The sequence below is a fragment of the Heterodontus francisci genome, chromosome 9 (assembly GCF_036365525.1).
Source record: "Heterodontus francisci isolate sHetFra1 chromosome 9, sHetFra1.hap1, whole genome shotgun sequence".
NCBI classification, from domain to species: Eukaryota; Metazoa; Chordata; class Chondrichthyes; order Heterodontiformes; family Heterodontidae; genus Heterodontus; species Heterodontus francisci.
Genome location: NC_090379.1, coordinates 111748645 through 111774334, shown reverse-complemented (window position 1 = coordinate 111774334; position 25690 = coordinate 111748645). Strand labels below are relative to the sequence as shown.

The following is a 25690-nucleotide window of genomic DNA, read 5'->3' as shown; positions in this document are numbered from 1 at the left end:
CATCAAAACCAATCCTAATCCTGTGTATAACCATACTATGCAGAGATTACTGGATCATGATCAGGTGCAGTTTTCTTCTTGATAGCCCATAACTTGCAACATTGCAATTGCTGCCACTCTGGTCCACTCCTCCGTTACCCCAACACCTCGCCCCCTTCACATGCAATCGCAAGAGGTGCAATACCTGCCCTTTTACCTCCTCTCTCCTCACCATCCAAGGCCTCAAACACTCCTTCCAGGTGAAGTAGCGATTTACCTTTACTTCCTTCAATTTAGTATACTGTATTTGCTGCTCACAATGCGGTCTCCTCTACATTGGGGAGACCAAAATCAGATAGGGTGATCACTTTGCAAAACACCTCCATTCAGTCCACGAGCATGATCCCAGGCTTCCAGCTGCTTGCCATTTCAATTCAGCATCCTGCTCTCACAATCACATCTCTGTCCTGGTCTGCTGCAGTGTTCCAGTGAACATCAACGCAAGCTCAAGGAACAGCATCTCATTTTCCGATTAGGCACTCTACAGCTGGACTCAACATTGAGATCAATAATTTCAGAGCATGACAGGCCTTTTGTTTATTTTTTTTTTTAAACCATATTCCTGCCTTATATTTGGTCCTTCATGTTTGTACTTTTGGACAGAGCTGTTCATTATTCTGTCATTAACACTCTCTCTGGACTAGTGCTCTGTCTTTCACCACACCATTAGCACTTCCTTTGCCTCATGACATCTTTGCTGTTTAATCTCTCCTGCTCTCTGCCCTATCACACACCTTCTCTTTTTTCCCTCTTACCCCCTCACCCCCGCTTCACTTGCTTAAAACCTATAACATTTTTAACCTTTGCCAGCTCCGATGAAAGATCACAGACCTGAAACGTTAACTCTGCTTCTCTCCACAGATGCCGCAAGATCTGCTGAGTAATTCCAGCATTTTCTGTTTTTATTTACAATTGCTACTTTGGCTCAGATCAGGTAACTCACCACAGAGCAGCGATCAAGGTTCTTACTTATTTGTCCAGTGCCTTTAACAACTAGGTTGCCAGAGCTGCACATTACAGGGGACTATCAGTTATTGCACATATTATACCAGAATAGTAACCATTACTAACCCAATCTTTGGAGGTACTGCACAGTTCGTTCGTGGCCTTTCAGTGGTGAATTGGCTTTCTTTGCCTGATCTAGTAGAACCTGCAGGGCTAAAATGGAAAGCAAAGCAATAACTGAAGAACTCAGCATTAAAGAGCAAAAGGCGTGCTGGACACAACAACAATGGAAAATACAATCACTACACATTACAATAGTTACAAAAGACCAAGAAATGTTATGAGGACAGGTTGCATAGATTAAGCCCGTATACTCTTATGTATAGAAGATTAAGGGGTGATCGAATCGTCTAAAACAATGATACAATTTGATAGTGTAGTTAGAGAGAAACTGTTTCCTTTGCTGAGAGAGTCCAGAACAAAGAGGCACAACCTTAAAAAGAGGTAGGCTGTTCAAGGGTGACATCAGAAAGCATTTCTTCACACAAATGGTACTGGAAATCAGGAACTCTTTTGCCCCACAACCCTGCCCACCACCCTCCAAAAAAAAACTGTTGAGGCTGGGGGTCAATTGAAAATTTCAAAACTAAGATCAATAGGTTTGTGCTCGACAAGGGTATTAAGGGCTACTGACCCACGGTGGGTGAATAGAGTTAAGGTAACAGATCAGCCATGATCTAATTGACTAATTAAATAGGCTAGAGGGGCTGAATGGCCTCCTCCTGCTCCTATGTTCCTCAAAAATGAAACAAAACTACCATAAACAAATCCTGTCACCTTTCTCATGTAGACCCTTCTTTTCATACAGAATGATCAGCTCACTGTACTTGTGTGCTTTCTTCAGTACATGCTCGCTCTCCTCAATGTGACAGTGATTGTTCTCCAGCCGTAACAAGGGGGCCACGAGCGCCACATTCGTCTGAAACACACAACAGCCAGTAAAGATCGTGAATTATCAGCAGCATTCTGGGTGGGGAGAACACTGTCTGATTGACCCCCTCCTATTTCTCATCTACATTCTGCCCCTTGTCAACATCAGCCAAAAACATACGGTCAGATCCCATATGTACGCTGATGATACCAAGCTCTACCTCAGGTTTATGGGGGGTGTGGAAGGTGAGAGGTATATCGAAGAGTTTTCACACAGTTCAAGCCTAGAGCATAACAAAGGCATGAATGAGGATTTCAGTAGCAGTAGCTCACACCACCTCTCTGGACTCCTCCATTGCCTCTGATTTATCATGCTATTTGTGTAACATCAGTACTGGGTGAGCAGAAATATCCTCCTACTAAATATTAAGACTGAAGCCGTTGCCTTTGGCTCCCGCCACAAACTCTGCTCCTGAGAAACCGACCGCTTCCTTCTTCTCAACAATTATCATCTGAGGTTGAACTAGATTGTTCACAACCTTGGCATCCTATCTAATCTAGAGATGAGCTACTGACCCCATATCTGCTCCATCACCAAAACCTTCTATTTCCACCTCCCTAAATCACCCATCTCTGACCCTGCCTCAGCTCATCTGCTACTGAAACCCTCATCCATGCCTTTATTACCCTCTTGGCTTGAACTATGCTATTGCTCTCGGATAAGCCTCCCACCTTCCACCCTCTATAAACTAGAATTCATCCAAAACTCTGCTGCCTGTATCCTAACTTGCATCAATTTCCATTCACCCCTCACCCCTGCGCTCGCTGACCCATATCGGTTCCCGATCTAGAAATGTCTAGATCGCAAAATTCTCATCCTTGCTTTCAAATCCCTCCAGTCTTGCTAACCCCTCCAGCCCTAGACCCTACGAAGGAGCCGGAAGTGAAGGAAATGAACAAAAGGAAGTTGGATGAGCACTTGAGGGAAATAAACTTGCAGTGCTATGGGGATATAGCAGGGGAATGGGTCTGATTGGATTGGTCTACAGGACACTGGCATGGACTGAATGGGCCGAATGCCATACTTCTGTGCCATTATGACTTTATAGCCCTGTGAGATCTCTGCACTCCTCCAAATCTGCCTCTTGTGCATACCTGTTCTATCATTGGTGGTCACACCTTCAGAGCTGCCTTGGTTCTAAGCTCTGGAATTCTCTCCCTAAACCTCTTCATCCCTCTTGCTTCCTTTAAGATGCTCCTTAAAATCTATCTCTATGACCAACCTGCCCTAATATTTCTTTATGTGGCTCAGTGTCAAATTTTGTTTGAGAACAATAACTACCTGGAGATGTATATTACAGTAACGGTGCTATATAAATGCAAGTCCCTGTCAACGATGAACATAGCCACCAACAAAGACTGTGAATTATCATCAGCATTCCTGGGTGGGAGGGAAGCAGGTACTTTGAATTTTCAGTCTCTAATATAAGCATATTCACACGAAACATCTTCATCTTTAGCGGGGGGGAAAGTTGGCTCCAAGAACATCCAGCACAAGATCATTGCTTTGAACAGTTCTAAATGCATCAATGTAATTTTACAGACACTATGTTACATTTCTCTGATCTCCCTATCAGATTAACTATTACATTGGAACATTCTAAGTGCATCAAAGAGCTTCTTCTCTGATGACCCCTGCCAGTGGGTGGAAAGAGAGGTGACTCAGGTCGAAAATGACATATATAGTGATCAGTAATTGAATTAGAAATAACTCTCCAGACTCTGATATATGAGCCAGACAGGTCAGTAGTACTCCATGGCACCGTTCACGATTGATCAGCTAGCTTCCTTGAGGGTAGCTGAAAGAGCTAGATCAGTCAATGGGAGCTGGAAGCCTTCTACTCAACTGGACAAGCAGCAGGTAACTCATCAATACTCTATGCTGGTCCCTGCCAACCTGTGCTAATGCTCTGGAGCACATAGGGCACGTTGTTTGGGGATAGCAACTGCTTTGGGCAACCTGAAACTCTACTTGTGTGGAATTTTTAGTAGCTTGTTTTGGAGATTCACGTATGGCGATGGGTTTCCATTTGAATCAAACACCCCAGAAAAATCAAAAATCACTAAAACCTTTTAAAGCTATATCTTAATCAGCAATATTAAGCATCAGGTTAACTTCTATCAGCACCAATTTCTGAAGGCTTGAGGAACTATTGCTTTTTTTCCCCCCTCCTTTCATCTCTTGAAGGTGTTGGTTCATTTGGCATCGTATCGGAGGATACCAGTACCAAAGTACAAACTTTCAAGAACACACAGGAACATAAATAGGAGCAGCAGTAGGCCATTCAGCCTTGCGAGCCTGCTCTGCTATTCAATGAGGTCATGGCTGATCTTCTACTTCAACACCATTTTTCCACTCTATCCCTCTCACCCTTGATGTTTTTAATATGTGGAAATTTATCGGAGTCTTGAATATACTCAATGACTGAGCCTCCACAGCCCTCTGGGGCACAGAATTCCAAGATTCATCACCCTCAGTGAAGAAATCCCTTCTCATCTCAGTCCTAAGTGGTCTACCTCTTATTTTGAGAATGTGTCCTCTGGTTCTGGACTCCCCAGCCAGGGGAAGCATCCTTCCTGCATCAACATTGTCGATCCCTGCAAGAATTTTGTATCTTTGAATGAGATCACCCCTCATTCTTCTAAACTCCAGAGAATAAAGGCCCAGTCTATTTAATCTTTCCTCATACGACAACCTCTCCATCCCAGGAATTCGTTTGCTGAACTCCCTTTATGGCTAGTATATCTTTCCTTAGGTAAGGAGAACAAAACTGCATACAATATTCCCAAGGCTCTGTATAATTGCAGTAAGACATCTTTACTCCTGTACTCAAATCCTCTTGTAATGAAGACCAACATACCATTTGCCTTCTTAATTGCTTGCTATACCTGCAAGTTAGCTTTCAGGGACTCAAACAAGGACACCCAAGTCCTTGAAAATTCAACACTTCCCAGCTTCTCACCGTTTAAGAAATACTCTGTATTTCTGTTTTTCCTACCAAAGTGGATAACTTCACATTTCTCCACATTGTATTCCATCTGCCATATTTTTGCCCACTCGCTTAGCCTCTTCAAATCCCCCTGAAGCCTCTTTGCATCCTCCTCACAACTCACACTTCCACCTAGTTTTGTCATCTGCAAACTTGGAGATATTACATTTAATCTCCACATCCGAATCATTGATGTAGATTGTGAATAGCTGGGGCCCCAAGCATTGATCCTTGCGGTACGCCAATAATCACAGCCTGCCAATCCGAAAATGACTCATTTATTCCTATTCTGTTTTCTATCCATTAACCAGTTCTCAATCCATGCCAGTATATTCCCCCAATCCCATGTGCTCTAATTTTGTTTACTAACCTCTTGTGTGGGACCTTATCAAAAGCTTTCTGAAAACCTAAATATACCACATCCACCAGTTCCCCTTATCTATTCCACTATTTACATCCTCAAAAAAACTCCCAACAGGTTTGTTAAACATAAAATAAATCCATGTGGTCACTGCCCAATCCTACCATTATTTTCTAAGTGTCCTATTATCACATCCTTTCTTATAGATTATAGCATTTTCCCTACAACTGATGTTAGACTAACAGGTCTGCAGATCCCAGTTTTCTCTCTCCTTCCTTTCTTAAATAGTGGGGTTACATTTGCCACCTTCCAATCTGGAGGAAGCATTCCAGAGTCTATAGAATTTTGAAAGATGACCACCAATGCATCTACTATTTCTACACCTCTTTCAACACAGAACATCAACAGGTCCAGAGGATTTATCTACTTCAAGTCCCAATAATTTCTCTGGTACTTTTTTTTCATATTAATATCTTGCAGTTCCTCGTTTACACTAGTCCCTTGATTCTCCATTATTTCTGTGAGGTTTTTTAGTATTTTCCTCCATGAAGACAGACACAGGGTATTTGTTTAGTTTCTCTGCCACTTCTCTGTTCCCCACTATATATTCTCCTGACTCTGTTTGTAATGGACCCACATTTGACTTTGCTAGTCTTTTCCTTTTTCCATACCGATAAAGGCTACGGACCAGGTGCTGGAAGGTGGGATTAGATTGGAAGACTAGATTTTTCAGCCAGCGCAGACATGATGGGCTGAATGTCCTCCTTCTGTGCCGTAGTGTTTCTATGGTTCTAAAACTTTGCAGTCCATTTTTATGCTTCACGCTAGTTTACTCTCATTCTATTTTCCCTTTCTTAATCCTTTTCTTGGTCCTCCTTTGCAGAATTCTGAAATGCTCCCAATCCTCAGGCTTACCATTTTTTTGGCAACTTTATACGCCTCTTCCTTTTCTCTAATACAATCCTTGACTTCTTTCACTAGCCATGGTTCGAACACTTTCCTTGCTGGGATTTTGGCCGTTAAAGGAATTCATTTTTGTTGTAAACTATGTATTTGTTCTTAAAATGTTAACCATTGCCTGTCTACCATCATACTTTTTAACCTAGTTTCCCAATCCACCATAGCCAATTTGCCTCTCATACCTTCATAGTTTACTTTGGCTAGATTTAAGATCCCAGTTTCTGATTATACTACATCACTTTGAAACTTAATGTAAAATCCCATCATATTATGCTCACTCTTTCCTAAAGGCTCCTTTACAAGAGTATTAATTAGCCCTTTTTAATTGCACAATACTGGATCTAAAATAGCCCGTTCACCAGTTGGTTCCTCAATGTACTGCTCCAGAAAACCATTTTGCATATATTCCAAGAATTCATCCTCCACAACATTAGTACTAATAAAGTTTACCCAGGCTATATGTAGATGGAAATCCCCCATGATTACTGTATTACACTTGTCACATGCACCTCTGATTTCCTGATTTATACTGTGATTTACATTACCTAGACAGGTAGGTCGGCTTTCTGAGTGTGGAAGGCCTCACAATCAAGCCTAATCATGTCATCACCTAACAATTGTGAACGTAACGGCAGTGGTCACTGGATTTTAGTCAGGGAAGTTACCCTTCCTAACTCAGAGATGCTGAGGGCAATTTTATACAGCTACAATTGCCATCCCACCAGAGATCAGCTTCAGCATAGATCAGGAATTAAGCCAAGAATTTTCCGATCTGTACGCTAAGATGCATGCTACCTGTACCAATTGAGCCGTTGGAGGTAATTTGTTGTCACTTAATAAATGATGCACGCTACATACAAAGGACAGTACTTAACGCAGGCCTACATTCACTAACAGGCATCATCAGTAACCAAACAGCTTGACATTCTAATGTTTGTGCATTTTATAAGCAGCAATGGATGGATTACAAATATGTGTAAAAACTCAACCAAACATAAGGGGATGGATTACAATCACTGTGAAAACCAACAGGTCCTGGATAAACACGCGTGCAGGAAGTGTCTCCAGTTTCAGAAGGTGGTCACCCTGCAGTTTTACAGATTTCAGGAGAATACTAAGTGGGTGGTCTTCTGGCAGAGTAGGAAGAGGCAGGCAGTGCAGGAATCTCTGGGAATGTGGTACTAAAAACTTTTCAGTAAGGGTGGCAACACCTCAGGGGACTGCAGTCCAGAGCATATCTACAGCACGGTGGGAAAACGACTACATGGGGGGGCTCAAAGTGTAGAAATGCAGTGATTATAGAACGATCATACAGTCAGTGGAGTACACAGGCATTTTTAACAACCACTGACATGAGTTCTGCAAGGTGTGGGGCTGCCCTGGTGCCAGGAAAAAGAGCATCACTGGTAGCATGCAGAACATCCAGAAATGTGCCCATGTGGGAACTAATAACACTGGTAGGAAAAGGGTTGAAGTGCTGCAGTCAGAATTCAGGAGTTAGAGAAAAAAAAATGAAAGAACATGACCTCAAAAGTAAAAAAAAACTTTGGATTATAACTTGGATCTACTTTGTGTCAGCAGTGGCTCAATTGATAGCACTGTTGCCTGAGTCAGAAGATTGAGGGATCAAGTCCCATTCCAGGACTTGAGCACAAAAATTAAGGCTGACACTCGAGTGCAGCACTGAGGAAGTGCTGCAGTGTTGGACGTGCTGTCTGTCTGATGAAACATTAAACCGAGGCTCCATCTATCCTCTCATTGGGACGTAAAAAATCTTATGGTACTACTGCAAAGACAAGCAGGGGAGTTATCCCTGGTGTCCTGGACAATATTTATCCCTTAATCAACATCGTAAAAAAAATTATCTGGCCATTATCACATTGCTGTTTGTGGGAGCTTGCTGTGCATAAATTGACTACTGTGTTTCCTACATTACAAAAGTGACTGCATTTTAAAAGTGACAGCATTGGCTGTTAATCACTTTGGGACATTCTGTATTCGTGAAAGGTGCTATATAAATACAAGTTGTTTTTTAACTCCCAGCACCACATTAGTGAGTATAGAAATAGCAAGTTAACGTGTGCCTGGAGAAATGGTGCAGGATGGAGGACTTCAAACTCCTGGGGCCAGCTCTGGAGCAGGAAGGACCTGCTCAAGGTGCACCTCAAAAGAACTTTGCTTGTGGGATATAGAGGATACAAGTAACATCCCAGAAATATCTGTAAATCAGAAAATGGAAGGGAGAGAGGAACTCAAGAAAAATACAAGCACCAGGGAAGTGGCGCTGAGCAAATTGTTGGAGCTGCGGGTTGCCAAGTCCCCAGTTCCTGATGGACTTCATCCTAGAGTCTTAAAACAAGTGGTTAGTGAAATAGTTGATGCGTTGGTTTTGATTTTCCAAAATTCCCTAGATTCGAGGAAGGTTCCATTACATTGGAAAATAGCCAACTTATCTCCTTTATTCAAAAAGGGAGACAGAAAGCAGGAAACCTCAGGCCAGTTAGCTTAACATCTGCCATCAGGAAAATGTTCGAAGCTATTATTAAAGACGTTACAGCAGAACACTTAGAAAAATTCAAGGTAGTCAGGCAGTGTCAACACTGTTTTGTGAAAGGGAAACAAAGTGACTCCGCTGACGTCATCGGAGTGCACTAAGCTGCGCACACGTGCAGCTACATCTTGCCAGGACTAACTGGCGCGCGTCATCGCATATCCAAACCTGGTCCACCTTTGCAGATGCTCGATAAAACGTCATTGGGTAACCAGCCTCCCGCTCGGTTGGAGAAAGCAGCTGAATGGGAGACTTTGGGGCTGGAGCTCAACCCCCGTCACTCGCTCCTGCCTCACTAGCTGCTCTCCCCCCTCGGCAACTCGCTCCAGGCCTCGACGCTTCCTCCTCTCAGCCACTCGCTCCAGACCTCGCTGCTCCCCTCCGTTCCCCTGGCCGAACGTTCTCCATTCGTGCCACCCCGCCTCCCTGCCCTCCCTCCAGCCACTAGCTTTAGGACGCGCTGCTTCCCTCCTCTCGACCATTCGCTCCTATGTCGCCTCATCACCCCTTGCTTCTTCGGGCCGCGCATGGAGACTGATCAAACATGGGAACGAGTGGAGGGAAGCAGTGTGGCCTAGAGCAAGTGGCTGGAGGGAGGGAGGGGAAGAGGGGAGTGAGCGGCCGGACAGCAGGGTGGCGCGAGCGGGAAGCAGTCGGCCAGGAGAGTGGGGGGAGGACCAGCGAGCGGCTGAGGGGGGGAGCGGTAGGTGAGGAGGAGGGAGAGAAAGCGAGTTGCCAAGGGGGGAGAATGGCCAGTGGGGCAGGAGCTAGTAGCTGCATTCGGGTGAAATCAGTCCTGGTCAGTCATTTAAATGAATCACAATAACCAACTGGCAGCACATTTTATACTCTGCCCAATTTTCTTTTCCATCGATCAGGATCCCATTTCACTATCTTCCAATGGAAATTCAATCATTAATCCTTTTAAACGCAAAGGGAATTTTATGAAATATTAAATGGATCTGGGGATTACAGTTAGTATCCTAAACTACATAGTACTGGGCTTCTAGCCAACTTAATGTAAGGTTCGTTTGCTCGAACAATCTAGCCTTAAGCATTTCCTGTGATAAACTGAGCAGCGCCATCTTTGATCCTGGCAGCTGCCAAAACATTGCAGACACTGACGTTCCAGTTGAAGAGCCTGCATTTGCGCATGTGCAAGTACTACATCACCTAGTGATTGCGCTGTCAGCAAACACAGCCAAAGGGTAATCATGTTTAACCAATTTATTGGAGTTCTCTGAAGTAGTAACATGTGCTATGGATAAAGCGGAACCGGTGGATGTACTGTACTTAGATTTCCAGAAGGCATTCGATAAGGTGCCACATCAAAGATTATTGTGGAAAATAAAAGCTCATGGCGTAGAGGATAACGTTTTGGCATGGATAGAAGAATGGCTAGCTAACAGGAAACAGAGTGTACCATAAATGGGTAATTTTCTGGTTGGCAAGACGCATCGACTGGTGCGTCGCAGAGATCCATGTTGGGGTCTCAACTTTTTACAATTTAGATAGAAGACTTGGATGAAGGGACCGAAGGTATGGTTGCTAAATTTGCTGATGAATCAAAGATAGGTAGGAAAGTAAGCTGTGAAGAGGACATAAAGGAGGCTACAAAGGGATATAGATAGGTTGTGAGTGAGCAATAATTTGGCAAATGGAGTATAATTGGGAAAATGTGAAATTGTCTATTTTGACAGGAAGGATAAAAAAGCATATTATCTAAATGGTGAGAAATTGCAGAGCTCTGAGATGCAGAGGGATCTGGGTGTCCCTGTGCATGAATCGCAAAAGGTTAGTATGCAGGTACAGCAAGGAAAGCTAATAGAATGTTATCGTTTCTTACAAGGGGAATTGAATACAAAAGTAGGGAGGTTATGCTTTAGTTATACGGGGCATTGGTGAGACCACATCTGGAGTACTGTATAAAGTATTGGTGTCCTTATGTAAGGAAGGATGTAAATGCATTGGAAGCAGTTCAGAGGAGATTTACTAAACAAATACCTGGAATGGGCAGGTTGTCTTATGAGGAAAGGTTGGATAGACTAGGCTTGTATCTGCTGGAATTTAGAAGAGTAAGAGGCGACTTGATTGAAACATATCAGATTCTGAGTGGTCTTGACAGGGTGGATGTGGACAGGATGGTTCCTCTTTTTTTTATTCGTTTGTGGGATGTGGGTGTTACTGGCTAGGCCGGCATTTATTGCCCATTCCTAATTACCCTTGAACTGATTGGCTTGCTAGGCCATTTCAGAGGGCTTTTTTTTTAAAAAAAGAGTCAACCACACTGCTGCGGGTCTGGAGTCACATGTAGGCCAGACCAGGTCAGGATGGCAAATTTCCTTCCCTCAAGGACATGAGTGAACCAGATGGGTTTTTACAATAATCGACAATGGTTTTATGGTCATTATTAGACTAGCTTTTTTTAATTCCAGATTTATAAATTGAATTCAAATTTCACCATCTGCCATGGTGGGATTCAAACCCATGAGTATTGTGGGAGAATCTAGAACTAGGGGTCACTGTTTAAAAATAAGGTGTCGCCCATTTAGACAGAGATGAGGAGAAATTTTCTCTCTCAGAGGGTTGAGTCTTTGGAACTCTCTCCGCAAAAGGCGGTGGAAGCTGAGTCTGTGAATATTTTTAAGGGAGAGGTAGAGAAGATTCGTGATAAGCAAGGGGGTGACAGGTTATTGGGGGTAGGCGAGGCGGGAATGTGGAGTTGAGGTTACAATCAGATTCGCAATGATCTTATTGAATGGCGGAGCCGGCTCAAGGGGCCGAGTGGCCTACTCCTGCTCCTGATTTGTATGTTCATAACTAGTGCTGTGATGGAGGGTTTAAACTAATTTGGCAGGGTGAGGGACATGGGGGTGAAACATTAGAGAGGGGAAACAATGTACACAGAGGACTGGGTGGCATAAATAGTACTAAAGAACAGCTCAGAAATAGGAGGGATCAGACGGGGGACAAATGCAAGGCAGCCTAAGGTGGGTTTGGAGTGCATGTATATTAATGCACATAGTGTGGCAAATATAGTTGGTAAGCTGCAGGCACAAGTCACCAAATAGAACTATGAGATAGCGGCAATAACAGAAACTTGGCTCAAAGAAGAAGAAGATTAGGAACTTAGTATTCCTGGCTACAGGATATTCAAAAAAGAAAAGGAAGAAAAAAAAGGAAGAGAGGGTTTGCAGTATTGATCAAAGAACTGTTATAGCACTGGAGAGGGATGATTTAGTTAAGGGGTCAAAGACAGAATCTATTTGGTTAGAATTAATATTAGAGGAGTTATTACACTGCTGAGTGTACACTACAGGCCACCAAATAGCAGGAAGGGGATAGAGGAGCAAATTTGCAGGCAAATTACAGAGATGCAAGAACCACAGAGTAGTGATAATGGGGGATTTCAATTATCCTAATTTAGACTGGGATAGTAACAGTGTAAAGGGCAAAGAGGGGGAGGAATTCATCAAATGTGTACAAGAGAACTTTCTTGATCTAAAAACAGAAAATGCCGTAAACACTCAGCAGGTCTGACAGCATCTGTGGAGAGAGAAACAGAGTTAACTTTTCAGGTGTATGACCTTTCATCATATGAAAGTTCACAGTTCTGATGAAAGGTCACACACCTGAAACGTTAACGTTTCAAATGCGAGACAGTTTAAGACGGGCAGACAAATTCCCATGTTCAAGGAAGGGCACCAAAGCTAGAGCTTCCTGGACGATGAGAGAGAAAAGTTAAAATGACAGAGAAAAAGGCAACTTATGACAACTATAAGGTTCATAATACAGTAGAAAGTACAGATATCTAAAAAAAAGAATTAAGTGGGGCAAAGAGAGAGAGAATAGATCAGCAGCTAACATAAAACATAAACAGTAAATGGATCATCAAAGCAAGGATGTGGCCAATTAGTGACCAAAAGGGAGATTTCTTGTGGAGACAGAGGGTATGGGTGAGGTACTAAATGAGCACTTAGCATCTGTCTTCACAAGAGGAGGATAATGTGAATCTGGCAGTAAAGAAGGAGGCAGTAGCAATATTGGATAGGATAAAAATAAAGAGGTACTTAAAAGATTGCCTGTCCTCAAAGTAAAAAAGTCACCTGGTCCAGATGGGATGCACCCAAATTAGTGAGGGAAGTAAGGGTCGAAATTGTGGAGGCCCTGGCCACAATCCTTTTCCTTGGATATGGCGTGATGCCACAGGACCGGAAGACTGCAAATGTTCCACTTCTTTTCAATAAAGGGATAAACCCAGCAACTTAAAGGCCAGTCAGCTTAATGCTGGTGATGGGTAAACTTTGAGACACAATAATCCAGGACAAAATTAATTGGCATTTGGAAAAGTGTAGACTAATAAGTGAAAGTCAGCATGGACTTGTTAAAGGTTAATCACGTTTGACTAACTTGATTGAGTTTTATGATAAAGAGAGAGGATTAATGAGGATAATGCAGCTAATGCTATACATATGGACTTTCAAAAAGCATTTGACAAGTACCACATAATAGATTTGTTAACAAAATTGAAGTCGATGGGATTAAGCGGGTAGTGGCAGCATGGATACAAAATTGGCTAAGGTACAGAAAGGAGAAAGCAGTAATGAACTGTTGTTTTTTTTATAGACTGGAGGGAGGTACAGTGGTGTTCCCTAGGGGTCAGTATTAGGCCCAGTGCTCTTTTTGATACATATTAATGACCTGGACTTGGATATTCAGTAACATCTTTGTGGATATGTACCATACATAGTCCCTCCCTTACTAATTGCCCCATAATGATATCGCAGTGGGCACATGCACCATACAATGTGGTTCCAAGCTACACAGACTAGAAGATTGCAGGCTCAAATCTCAATCTTTGCTGAATTAGCTTATCTTAGGCAGGGTAGCAGTTGGGACCAAAGGACCTGGCACAGAGAGGGGATAAATCCTGTTCCTGATGACCATTCCTAGACCTTGAATGTCTTGCTCACACCTGTCGTTTAGATTGAACAATGAAGAGCGAGTAGGAGGGCAAGCATCAAAAGGAAGGCAGCCTCACACAAAACTATACTCATTCCAGGTTAAGACCTTTAAAAAAAAACTGAAGAAAATATAACATTCATCTTGTCTTTAAAGTTGGACTTATTGCCCTACTCACGTGAAGGTAACACTTCAGTAATGTCGTGTCGATGATCTGAAGCAATTTTTTCTTTGACTTGATGATTGGGGTTCCTTCCATGAGGGGTGATGTGGTAGAAGGATCTGAATCATGCAGCTGTTTTACCAAATGGGTTCGTTTCTTGGAGGAATGGCAAGAATTATAAACAACATGTTAATAAAGGCTTACTCCAGGGGTTTGCAACCTGCGGTTCTTTGACATCTGACCTGCGGCTCCCAACCTTTACCAGTTGGATCACATTAATGTAAAAAAGCCTGAAATAATTATGTCAACAAAAGTAAAAGCCTTGTTTTTATTGTGAAGATAGCTTTTTATAGCTTCAAATGATTATTTTAACAAAAATTATCGTGCTTTAAATAAATCTGTTTAAGTGGTATAGCGACACCACGGTTATAGATAATGCCTTTGGTTCGATGAACAGGATTTATGGTTGCTACCATTATTATTTCTAATATAACTGAGACAATAAATTATTCTCAATGTGCAATTAGAAGCTTTTCTTTCAAATTACAAGAAATAATAGCTGACAAAATTGTCTTAATTTTACACACCTTAAGTTACAGTTTGTTTCAAAGATGTCTTTACTGACAAAATAAGTTTAAAAAAAGTCCAAAAAATGATAATTCAGAGTTAGGTCTATTGTAATAGATTTTTTTATATTGATACATAAATTAAATACATGTATTTTATTCATTAGAAATGTAAATTATGCATTCTACCAGAGACACTTGGCAATTTTCCAAGTATTTGGTTTAAAAATGCTGAAATTTTGCTTTGCAGCTCCCAATAGCTTTTATTTTTGGCCATTTAAAAAAAAAGTCTCTTCAGGTTAAAAAAAAAAGGTTGCTGACCCCTGGCTTACACCACCACCAGAATTTTGACTTTAAACCCACAGGGAACCTTCCTATTACATCACTGCATACTTGATTCCACAAGTTCCTGTATACGTTCACCCACATTAGATGTTCGGCATGTCTTCTCATAGATAACACAAAGCACCTGAAGTTCAATTTTGTTCACTCATACCAGGTAGTATACCAAATTTCCTCCCATCTCCAAACCCTGGCGCATTCACTTATATCACAGGGCGGCACAGTGGTGCGGTGGCTAGCACTGCAGCCTCACAGCTCCAGCGACCCAGGTTCTGGGTACTGCCTATGCAGAGTTTGCAAGTTCTCCCTGTGACCGCGTGGGTTTCCACCGGGTGCTCTGGTCTCCTCCCACAGCCAAAGACTTGCAGGTTGATAGGCAAATTGGCCATTGTAAATTGCCCCTAGTATAGGTAGGTGGTAGGAGAATTGAGGGAAGATGGGGATGTAGTAGGGAATATGGGATTAATGTAGGATTAGTATAAATGGGTGGTTAATGGTCAGCACAGACTCGATGGGCCGAAGGGCCTGTTTCAGTGCTGTATCTCTCTATGATTCTATGATCATCGCTGTATAAAATTCCCTGCCTAGTGCATTCAGTAATACCAAGCAGCCTACTCTTTCAGGTTTATTTACTCATGACAGACATTGAACAAGCTCTCCAGCTGCATTCAAATCAGGCAGGTTTTAAGCCCCAGGGTCATTCATTCACCTTTAGTTATATACAAGCCCCTTCCTGGGTGTATTTAAATCAGTTCAGTCATGATTCCACAGATGCATTTACCTGCGTCAAGTAGTCTATGAGTGCTAAATGTGCTTTCTCCAGTTCTGCAGTGGATAATGTGGGAAGAGGATTTGGGTACTGAAGTTGTTTCCTGTAGTCAGCCGGCAACAGGTCTGGGTACAGCCCAATTACATGAGTGGGATCTGATAAATCAAATGCAATACATTTAATAAAAAAGCACAGTGAATTTAATACAGCTCCACCTGGAAACAAAGACCATCCAATAACTTCAGCAGAGACCAACAACTTTACAATTGTCCAAATTCAGTACTTCTCACTGCTTCTGTAACCCTTAAAAAGTGAACATTTGCAATCCAAACCTCTTTCACACCCCTTCAGTTTGTAGATAGTTTCTCTCTGAAATTATACCTCTCATTTCTTGCAAGCACCAAATTCACAGTATTACACCCTCCTTTGCATCCTCACATGTTGAAATCAAATCTCATCATACAGTTTCCAATTCCGACTCATTACTTCTCAGCACCTCCACTGTCTTACTTCTTTCTTTCTCTCTCTCTCTCTTTCACATTAACATTTAAAACTCAAGCTTGGCATCACCTAATCACTAATGCATGATTCTAGAAGGGGAAGCAAGAATTATAAGTATGTTAACAAGGGCTTCAACTCATCATCTCTTTTGAATCCCAATGTTGCCCAGCACTGTGGACCTTGGATCAACCGTTTTTTAAAAAAGCCACATGCTCACCTGTGCCAAGCTTAGCAAAAACCTGCATGGAGTCATCAAAGCGTTTTTGGCAGAAAAGATTGAAAGCAAACAGGTTCTGAATGTGGTGAATCTGCTGCCACTTATCACTGTCTGAGTCATCCTTCATTTTCTGAAACACAAACAGCAATTCTTCAGACAAATACTCAAGGATGGGTGGGCTGTCACCTTTTTTTTTTGAGAAAATTACCACAGGACATCCAGCCCCCGACGAAAAAGCAATCCACTAATGAAAATTTCGATTGGAATCAAGTAAGTGCAGGAATCAGCCTTCCTTTGTTCACATCTCATGAACTCCAACTTGCCCAAAATGTGCTGCATGTATCTGGTGGCACATTAAGGCCTATGCTATATGACATGTCTACCAGAAGGTCTCCAACATATCAGCTTCCCACCAAATGTTCCACGGGGGAGACAGCAAAGAGTATTGGTGCAATCTGAAGAGTATCTAGGACCAAGTGCTCCACAATTTTGTGGCTGCAGAAAATGGTACCTGCAGTATTTTAATTCCCTAAACTATCTGCCTCATTATAAGTGAATTCTTAAACATCATGCAATTCACACTTTGCAAACGTCAATTATTTTTTATTTATTTGGAGATACAGCACTGAAACAGGCCCTTCGGCCCACCGAGTCTGTGCCGACCATCAACCACCCATTTATACGAATCCTACATTAACCCTATATTCCCTACCACATCTGCACCATTCTCCTACCACCTAACTACACTAGGGGCAATTTACAATGGCCAATTTACCTATCAACCTGCAAGTCTTTGGCTGTGGGAGGAAACCAGAGCACAAGGCGGAAAACCACGTGGTCACAGGGAGAATTTGCAAACTCCGCACAGGCAGTACCCAGAACTGAACCTGGGTCGCTGAAGCTGTGAGGCTGCGGTGCTATTGCAGGTGTATGAGATGCAAAATCTGCAAAGATTATGTACCCCATTAAGTGAGCTCCGAAGCCAGCTCACTTTGCAGAAACTCGTTCGGTTCATCAAGAACATGTACAAGGTATAAAATGCAAGGGGATAAACAATCTGCAGCTCCTGGGGTAAACAGAAGATGTCACCAGCTTAAATCATTCAGATCACAATCAGATATTATTTACTGCCACCCAACATTCATTTTATTCAGGTAGGTGAATATTCATATATAATATCTACAAGAAATGCTGGAACCACTCAGCAGGTCTGGCAGCATCTGTGGAAAGAGAAGCAGAGTTAACGTTTCGGGTCAGTGACCCTTCATCGGTGAATATTCATGTTGGCGACCTGTTGCTAAGTGGTAGCATAGTCCTTATATCACTCAACTCGTAATCCAGAGAACACGAGATCAAACCCCACCATGACAGTTTGAAATTTGAAACAACTGAAAAAGTGACATGTAGGATTGTTGTATAAAAACTGGTTCACGAATATCTTTTAACTGGTCTGGCCTTCACACAACTCCAGTCCCACACCAAAGTGGCGACTCTATAATAATAAAAAAAAGTCAAAAGCAAAATACTGCAGATGCTGGAAATCTGAAATAAAAACAAAGTGCTGGAAATACTCAGCAGGTCGGGCAGCATCTGTGGAGAGAGAAACAAAATTAACACTTCAGGTCTGTGACCTTTCATCAGAACTGAAGTGACCTGAAAGTCACTCCATTCTATCAAACTGCTACAAAGAATAAGAACAAAACCTGCCTGACACAGTCATAGGATCATACCCATCAGGAAAGGTTTAAAACTCCCAGTCACCATCTCCAACAGGACAGATTCACCAGAGGTGGGGGCACAGTGGTATGCAGTCATGTGGGACTGGCCCAGGGAATTCTCAACCTTGACTCTGAACCCAACGAAATCTCATAGCTCAGGTCAAACATGGGGACAAGAAAACCTTCTGCTGATTATCACCACCCTCAGCTGATGGATCAGTACTCCTCCATGTTGAACACCACTTGCAGGAAGCGCCAAGGATATCAAGGGCACAGAACATACTCCATCACTCTGAGTGGCTCAGTAGTACCCACTGATCGAGTACTGACATAGCTGCCAGACTGGGCTTGCAGCTGGTAGTGAGACAACGAACATGAGGAAATAATCTACTTCACCTTGTCCTCACTAACTTATCTGTCCATTGGTAGGAGTGATCACTGCACAGTCCTTGTGGCGACCAAGTCCTGTCTTTACAATGAAGGAACCCTCCATCCTATTGTGTGGCACTACTGCCATGCTAAGTGGAATAGATTAATGGTTTTAGCTCAAAATTGAGCATTCCATGAGGAACTGTGGCCCTCAGCCACCAGCAACAGAACTGTATACCACCAACCTATAACCTCATGGCCTGACATTTCCCTCCCTCAATCACCATCAAGCCAGATGATCAACCCTGGCTCAATGAAGAGTGCCGAAGATAATGCAAGAGCAACAGCAGGCATACTTGAAAATAAGGCGGCAACCAGATGAAGCTACAACACAGGACTGTTCAGCATGCTGAACAATAAAAGTAGCATACTTTAGACAGAGCTAAGTACTCCCACAAACAATGGATTAGGCCAAAGCTCTGCAGTCCTGCCATATCCAGTCATTCTTCGCCTCTTTCTGAGGTCTCCACCATCACAAATACCATTTGTACTACTAAAGGTGGTGCTCCAGAATTAACTGCACCTCTAGCCAAGCAGCTCCAGTACAGCGATATCAGCTTCTACCCAACAATATGGAAAATTTCCCAAGTACCTCTTGTCAACAAAAAGGAGGACAAATCTGCCATTTACCATCCTATTAGCCTACTCTCGATCAGTAGCAAAATGTTGGAAGGTGCTATCAATGACCTAATATCACTTACCAATAACCTGCTAACCGATGCTTTGTTTGGGTTCTTGTCTGTAGACCCCATTACAACCTCAGTGCAAATAAGGACAAAAGTGCTGAATTTCAGGTGAGGGTGACTGCCCTTAACATCAAGGCAGCATTTGACTCAGCGTGGCACCAAAGAGTCCGAGTAAAATTGAAGTGGACAGAGAGGAGGGAAAACTCTCCAGTGGGTGGAGTCATAAAGGAAGATGGTTGTGGTTGTTGGAGGCCCCAGGACATCACTTCATGGGTTTCTCAGAGCAGTGCTTTAGGTCCAATTACCTTCAGCTGCTTCATCAATGACCTTCCCGCCGTTGTAAGGTCAGAAGTAGGGCTTTTCGCTGGTGATTGCACACAGTGTTCAGTTCTATTTGCAATTCTGCAGATAATGAAGCAGTCTATGCCCATATGCAGCAAGACCTGGGCAACATTGTCAATATGCCAGACATGCCAAGGAAACTAATTTTGACTCAGGGACAGGGACTCACCAAAATTAATGTCAGCAAAGTAACAGTTATTACCAAAATAATGGCACTAAAGAGTGACAAATTTCCAGGGCCAGATGCTTTCCATCCCAGGGTTTTAAAGGAAGTAGGCGAGAACATTTCAGATACCTTAATTATAATCTTCCAAAGTTCTCTCGATTCGGGAACTGTTCCTTTAGATTAGAAAATTGTGCATGTCACTTTACAATTTAAGAAAAGTGACAGAGGGAAACCAGGGAATTATAGAGCAGTTAACCTAATATCTGAGTTGCAAAATTGCTAGTCTATAATTTAAGACAGGGTGACTAAGCGCTTTGAACATTTTGGCTGATTAGAGCGAGTAAGCATGGATTTGTGAAGGGTTGGTCATGCCTGACAAACCTGACTGAATATTTTTTGAAGAGGTGACAAAAGTAGCGGACGGGGAATGCCTATCAACGTTATTTATATGGACATCCAGAAGGCATTTGATAAAGTCCGTCATAACAGACTTTGAGCTGAAGTTGAAGCTCATGGAATTGAAGGCAAATTTTTGGCCTGGTTAGGAAATTGACTGAGCAGCAGAAGACAGAGAGTGGGGATAATGGACAGGTACTCTCATTAGCAGGATGCTACAAGGACCTGTATTCGGGCCTCACTGTATTTCTTAATAATTTAGACGGGATCAAAAGCCACATGCCCAAATTTGCTAATGGCACAAAGATAGGCAGTATTGTAAGCAGCTGTAGACAGAAGCATAAAATTATTAAGAGATATTGATAGATTAAGCGATTGGGCAAGTAGATTTCAATGTAGGAAAATGCGAGGTCATTCACTTTGGACCCAAGAAGAATAGAACAGGGTACTTTCTAAATGGTGAAACGCTATAAACAGTGCAGGCCCAAAGAGATTCAAAGGTCCAGGTACATAGATCATTAAAATATCATGAACAGGTACAGAAAATAATCAAAAAGGCTAATGAAATGCTGGCCTTTATCTCTACAGGACTAGAATACAAGGGGGCAAAAGTCATGTTTCAGCTATATAAAGCCCTGGTTAGACCACATGTGGAGAACTGTGAGCAGTTCTGGGCACCACATCTTAGGAAGAATATACTGGCCTTGCAGGGAGCGCAGCATTGATTAACCAGAATGATACCTGGACTCCAAGGGTTAAATTACTCGGAAAGATGACAAAGTTGAGTTGTATTCCCTGGAACTTAGCAGGTTCAGGAGTGATTCAATCAAAGTTTTCAAGATATTAAAGGGAAAGAGATAGGGTAGATAGAGAGAAAGTACTTCCACTAGTTAAAAAAAGTCTAGGACTAGGGGGCACAGTCTAAAATTGAGAGAGAAACCTTTCAGGAGCGAAATTATCCACAATCATCCACAAAGGGTTGTACAAGTTTGGAACTCTCTTCTACAAACAGCAACTGATGCTTGATCAATAGTTAATTTTAAAACTGAAATTGGTAAGATTTTTGTTAGCCAAAGGTATTAAGGGATTGTGGGAAAAAGCAGGTATGTGAAGTTAGGGTCCAGGTCAGCCATGATCTCATTTGACTGGCAGAATGGGCTTGAGGGGTTAAAAGGCCTACTCCTGTTCCTATGACAGGTATGGTTCATTAGGTAGAGAATTACATCAAGTCTGCAGCACAGAAACAGGCCAATCAGCCGGACTAGTCAATGCTGGCATTTTTGCTCCACACAAGCCTCCTTCCACCCCACTTCATCTAACACAGGGTTGTTCAACATATGGCCTGTGGGCCAAACTCCAGCCCGCCGAAGGTTTCGAACCAGACTGCCAGTCATAGTGCACTTCGTTCCGGCCTGCCAATCAGCCAATCATGGTGTGCACTTTGTTCCAGTCTGCCAATGCTGGGGTCGCTGACCAATAAAAAGTGATTGGGGGGTGGGGGAACGAGAAGAGATAAGATGAGCTCGCAGAGACCGCGTGGAGGGGGAGGTGAACACGATTCAGAGTGCCGGGCCAGCACTGAGCAACAGTGTGTTTCGCTCCTGGTACATGGTGGGTGAAGGGAGGAATTGTTGAAAAAAAGCTGGTAAGTATTTTTCAACCCAGTAGGATTCCTCTCTTCTTGAACGGCAAAAGAAAGGATCCCTGAATACACTGTAAAAACTCCATTCCCTTGTCCCCTTCCCTAACCTCTTTCCAGTTTTTTTGGGAGCACAAAGATGGGAGGCAGGTCAGAAGATTGGACAGAATATAAAAAACAGCAAAAAATGACTAAAATATTGATAAGGAAGGTAAAATTAGAGTACGAGAGAAAGCTAGCTAGAAATATAAAAACAGATAGTAAGAGTTTCCAAAGATATTTAAAAAAGTAGAGTTAATAAAATGAGTGTTCGTCCTATAGAAAGTGAGTCTGGGGAATTAATAAGGGAAAATAAGGAGATGGCAAATGAATTGAACGGGTATTTTGCATCGGTCTTCACTATTGAGGATACAAGTAACATCACAGTATTAGCTGTAAATCAGGAAATGGAAGGGAGAGAGGAACACAAGAAAATTACAATCACCAGGAAAGTAGTACTGAGCAAATTGCTGGAGTTGCGGACAAGTCCCCGAGTCCTAATGGGCTTCATCCTAGAGTCTTAAAGAAGTGGTTAGTGAAATAGTTGATGTGTTGGTTTTAATTTTCCAAAATTCCCTAGATTCGGGGAAAGTTCCATTACATTGGAAAATAGCCAACTTAACTCCTTTATTCAAAAAGGGAGGGAGACAGAAAGCAGGAAACTACAGGCTAGTTAGCTTAACACCTGTCATTGAGAAAATGTTACAAGTTATTATTAAAGACGTTAAAGCAGGGCACTCAGAAAAATTCAAGGTAATCAGGCAGAGTCAACATGGTTTGGTGAAAGGGAAATCACGCTTAACCAATATATAGGAGTTCTTCGAAGAATTAACATGCACTGTGGATAATGGGGAGCCAGTGACTGTACTGTACTTGGATTTCCAGAAGGCATTTGATAAGGTGACACATCAAAGGTTATTGTGGAAAATAAAAGCTCATGGTGTAGGGGATAACATTTTGGCATGGATAGAATATTGGCTCGCTAACAGGAAACAGTGAGTAGCCATAAATGGGTCATTTTCTGGTTGGCAAGATGTAACGAGTGGTGCGCCACAGGGATCAATGCAGGGGCCTCAACCTTTTACAATTTATATAAATGACTTAGATGAAGGGACCGAAGGTATGGTTGCTAAATTTGCAGATGACACAAAGACAGATAGGAAAATAACTTGTGAAGAGGACATAAGGAGGCTACAAAGGGATATAGATAGGGCAAAGATCAGGCAAATGGAGTATAATGTGGGAAAATGTGAAAATGTGAAATTGTCCATTTTAGATTAGATTAGAGATACAGCACTGAAACAGGCCCTTCGGCCCACCGAGTCTGTGCTGACCATCAACCACCCATTTATACTAATCCTACACTAATCCCATATTCCTACCAAACATCCCCACCTGTCCCTATATTTCCCTACCACCTACCTATACTAGTGACAATTTATAATGGTCAACTTACCTACCAACCTGCAAGTCTTTTGGCTTGTGGGAGGAAACCGGAGCATCCGGAGAAAACCCACGCAGACACAGGGAGAACTTGCAAACTCCACACAGGCAGTACCCAGAATCGAACCCGGGTCCCTGGAGCTGTGAGGCTGCAGTGCTAACCACTGCGCCACTGTGCCAGAAAGATTTAAAAAGCATATTATAAAAACAAAGTGACTCCTGACAACGCATGGCATGCGCAGAGTGATCGCGGACGTCATTAATGTGTGCAAACATTTGCCAGTATGAATGCACGCATACGTGCGCATGACGTCACCATGCAATGAAGTCCTCATCCCTCAACAGCCATCTCCATTCACCCGAACAGTACTTCGCTCCCTCTCACCATCCCTGCTTCAATTGCCACTTCACGCAGTTAGATTCCCGCCACGTCACTGCCTTCCCTCAGCCACTCGCTCCCCCTGCCTGCCTCAGCTACTCGCTCCCACCCCACCGGCCGCTCTCCCCCCTTGGGCACTCGCTTCCCCCCTTGGCGCTTTCTTCACCCCGACACACCACCACCCCCCCCAACTCCTCCCACTCCAGACCTCGTTACTGCTCCTCACCCAGCACCACCACCCCTCCTCCCCCCCCCCACCCTCTTGGCCAATCGTTACCCACTCCTCGCTCCCCCCCCCGCCCACCTGCTCTCCGGCCGTTAGCTCCCCACTTCCACCCCCGATTCCCCTCCTCCAGCTCTTCACTCCCCTGCTTCTTCCCCAACCCCGTTCTCCGGCCGCTCACTTCCCGCCTCCCACCCCACCTCCAGCTGCTCGCTCCAGGCCACGCCACTTCCTCTCGGCCACTCGCTCCCATGTCGCCCCGTCACCCCTCGTGGGCTGCCTTGATTCTTCGGGCGGTACGGTGAGGAACTATCGAACGTGGGAGCGAGTGGCCAAGAAGAGGCCAAGCGTCATGGCCTGGAACAAACTGCTGGAGTGAGGTGGGGGATGAAATGGGGAGCAAGTGACCAGAGAGTGGGATGGGGGTTGGGGAAAGTGGGGAGCGAGCAGTTGGGGGGGGGGGGGGGGAGGGGAGAGAAAGAGAGAGGGAGAAAGTGGTCAGACAATGGGGTTGCGGGGGTGGAGGGGGGGGGAGGAGAGAGGGAGTGGGGAACGAGTGGCCGGAGAGCAGAGGCGAGCGACGAGGCCGCAGCAAGTGGCTAAGGGAAGGCAGTAAGGAGCAAGCAGCGAGAAGACAGGAGCAGGAGGGAGCGAGGGACAGTTGGGGGTGGGGTGGAGGCGACAATGGCAGCCATTGAGGGTATTCTCAGCTTGAAAATGTTTTCTGTGATAAATTGAGCTGCGCCATCTTTATTACTGGCAGCTGCCCGAGAGTAGCAGACACTGAAATGTCATTGGAAGAGGCTGCATTTGTGCATGTGCTAGTCCTGCACCACCTAGTAGTTGCGCTGTCAGTAAATGCAGCCCCCTTATCTAAATGGTGAGAGATTGCAGAGCTCGGAGATGCGGCGGAATCTGGGTGTCCTAGTACATGAATCGCAAAAGGTTAGTATGCAGGTACAGCAAGTAATTAGGAAAGCAAATAGAATGTTAGCATTTATTGCGACAGGAATTGAATACAAAAGTAGAGAGGTTATGCTTCTGTTATACAGGGCATCGGTGAGACCACATCTGGAGTACTGTGTACTGTATTGGTCACCTTACTTAAGGAAGGATGTAAATGCATTGGAAGTTCAGAGTAGGTGGTTTACTAGATTAGTACCTGGAATGGGCAGGTTGTCTTATGAGGAAAGGATGGACAGGCTAGGCTTGTACTCGCTGGAGTTTAGAAGAGTAAGAGGCAACTTGATTGAAACATATAAGATTCTGAGTGGTCTTGACAGGGTGGATGTGGAAAGAACGTTTCCTCTTGTGGAAGAACCTAGAACTAGGGGATCACCCATTTAAGACAGAGATGAGGAGAAATTTTTTCGCTGAGAGTCGTGAGTCTTTGAAACTCTCTTCCTCAAAAGGCGGTGGAAACAGAGTAGTTAAATATTTTTAAGGCAGGGGTAGATAAATTCTTGATAAGCAACAGGGTGAAAGATTATTGGGGGTAGGCGGGAATGTGTAGTTGAGGTTACAATCAGATCAGCCATAATCTTGTTGAATGGCGGAGCAGGCTCAAGGGGCTGAGTGGCCTCCTAATTCGTATGTTCCTATGTACACAATTTTCCCAAGAATATCCCCAGTTGTCCTCAAATATTTCAAGAAGCTTTCGGTACCAGGTTACAGGTACAGACTGTTTCCTTTAGAAATTACAATGGATGGACAGAGGATCAGAAATCAAAGCTGAGGTGGCCATCGTTTGACCTATTGTGTCTATAATTCTTCCAATGGAGCTATCCCACAATCATCCCATTGCCTTTGACTTGTCCTTTCATTATGCCCTTTCCTTTTCAAATATTAACAAATTTCTTTTTAAATAGTGTTAC

General features: G+C 43.4%; 1 protein-coding gene across 1 annotated transcript in view; it reads right to left on the bottom strand.

Annotated features, from left to right (window-relative positions):
* Positions 1–25690, bottom strand: part of vps39 (VPS39 subunit of HOPS complex) — a 128560-nt gene that overhangs the window by 41021 nt on the left and 61849 nt on the right. Inside the window, exons 11-15 of the mRNA XM_068039685.1 lie at positions 16357–16486; positions 15651–15793; positions 13977–14117; positions 1822–1963; positions 1111–1197 (exon numbers count right to left, since the gene is read on the bottom strand). Of these exons, the coding sequence (XP_067895786.1) occupies positions 1111–1197; positions 1822–1963; positions 13977–14117; positions 15651–15793; positions 16357–16486 (643 nt within the window). The remainder of the gene's footprint in view (positions 1–1110; positions 1198–1821; positions 1964–13976; positions 14118–15650; positions 15794–16356; positions 16487–25690) is intronic.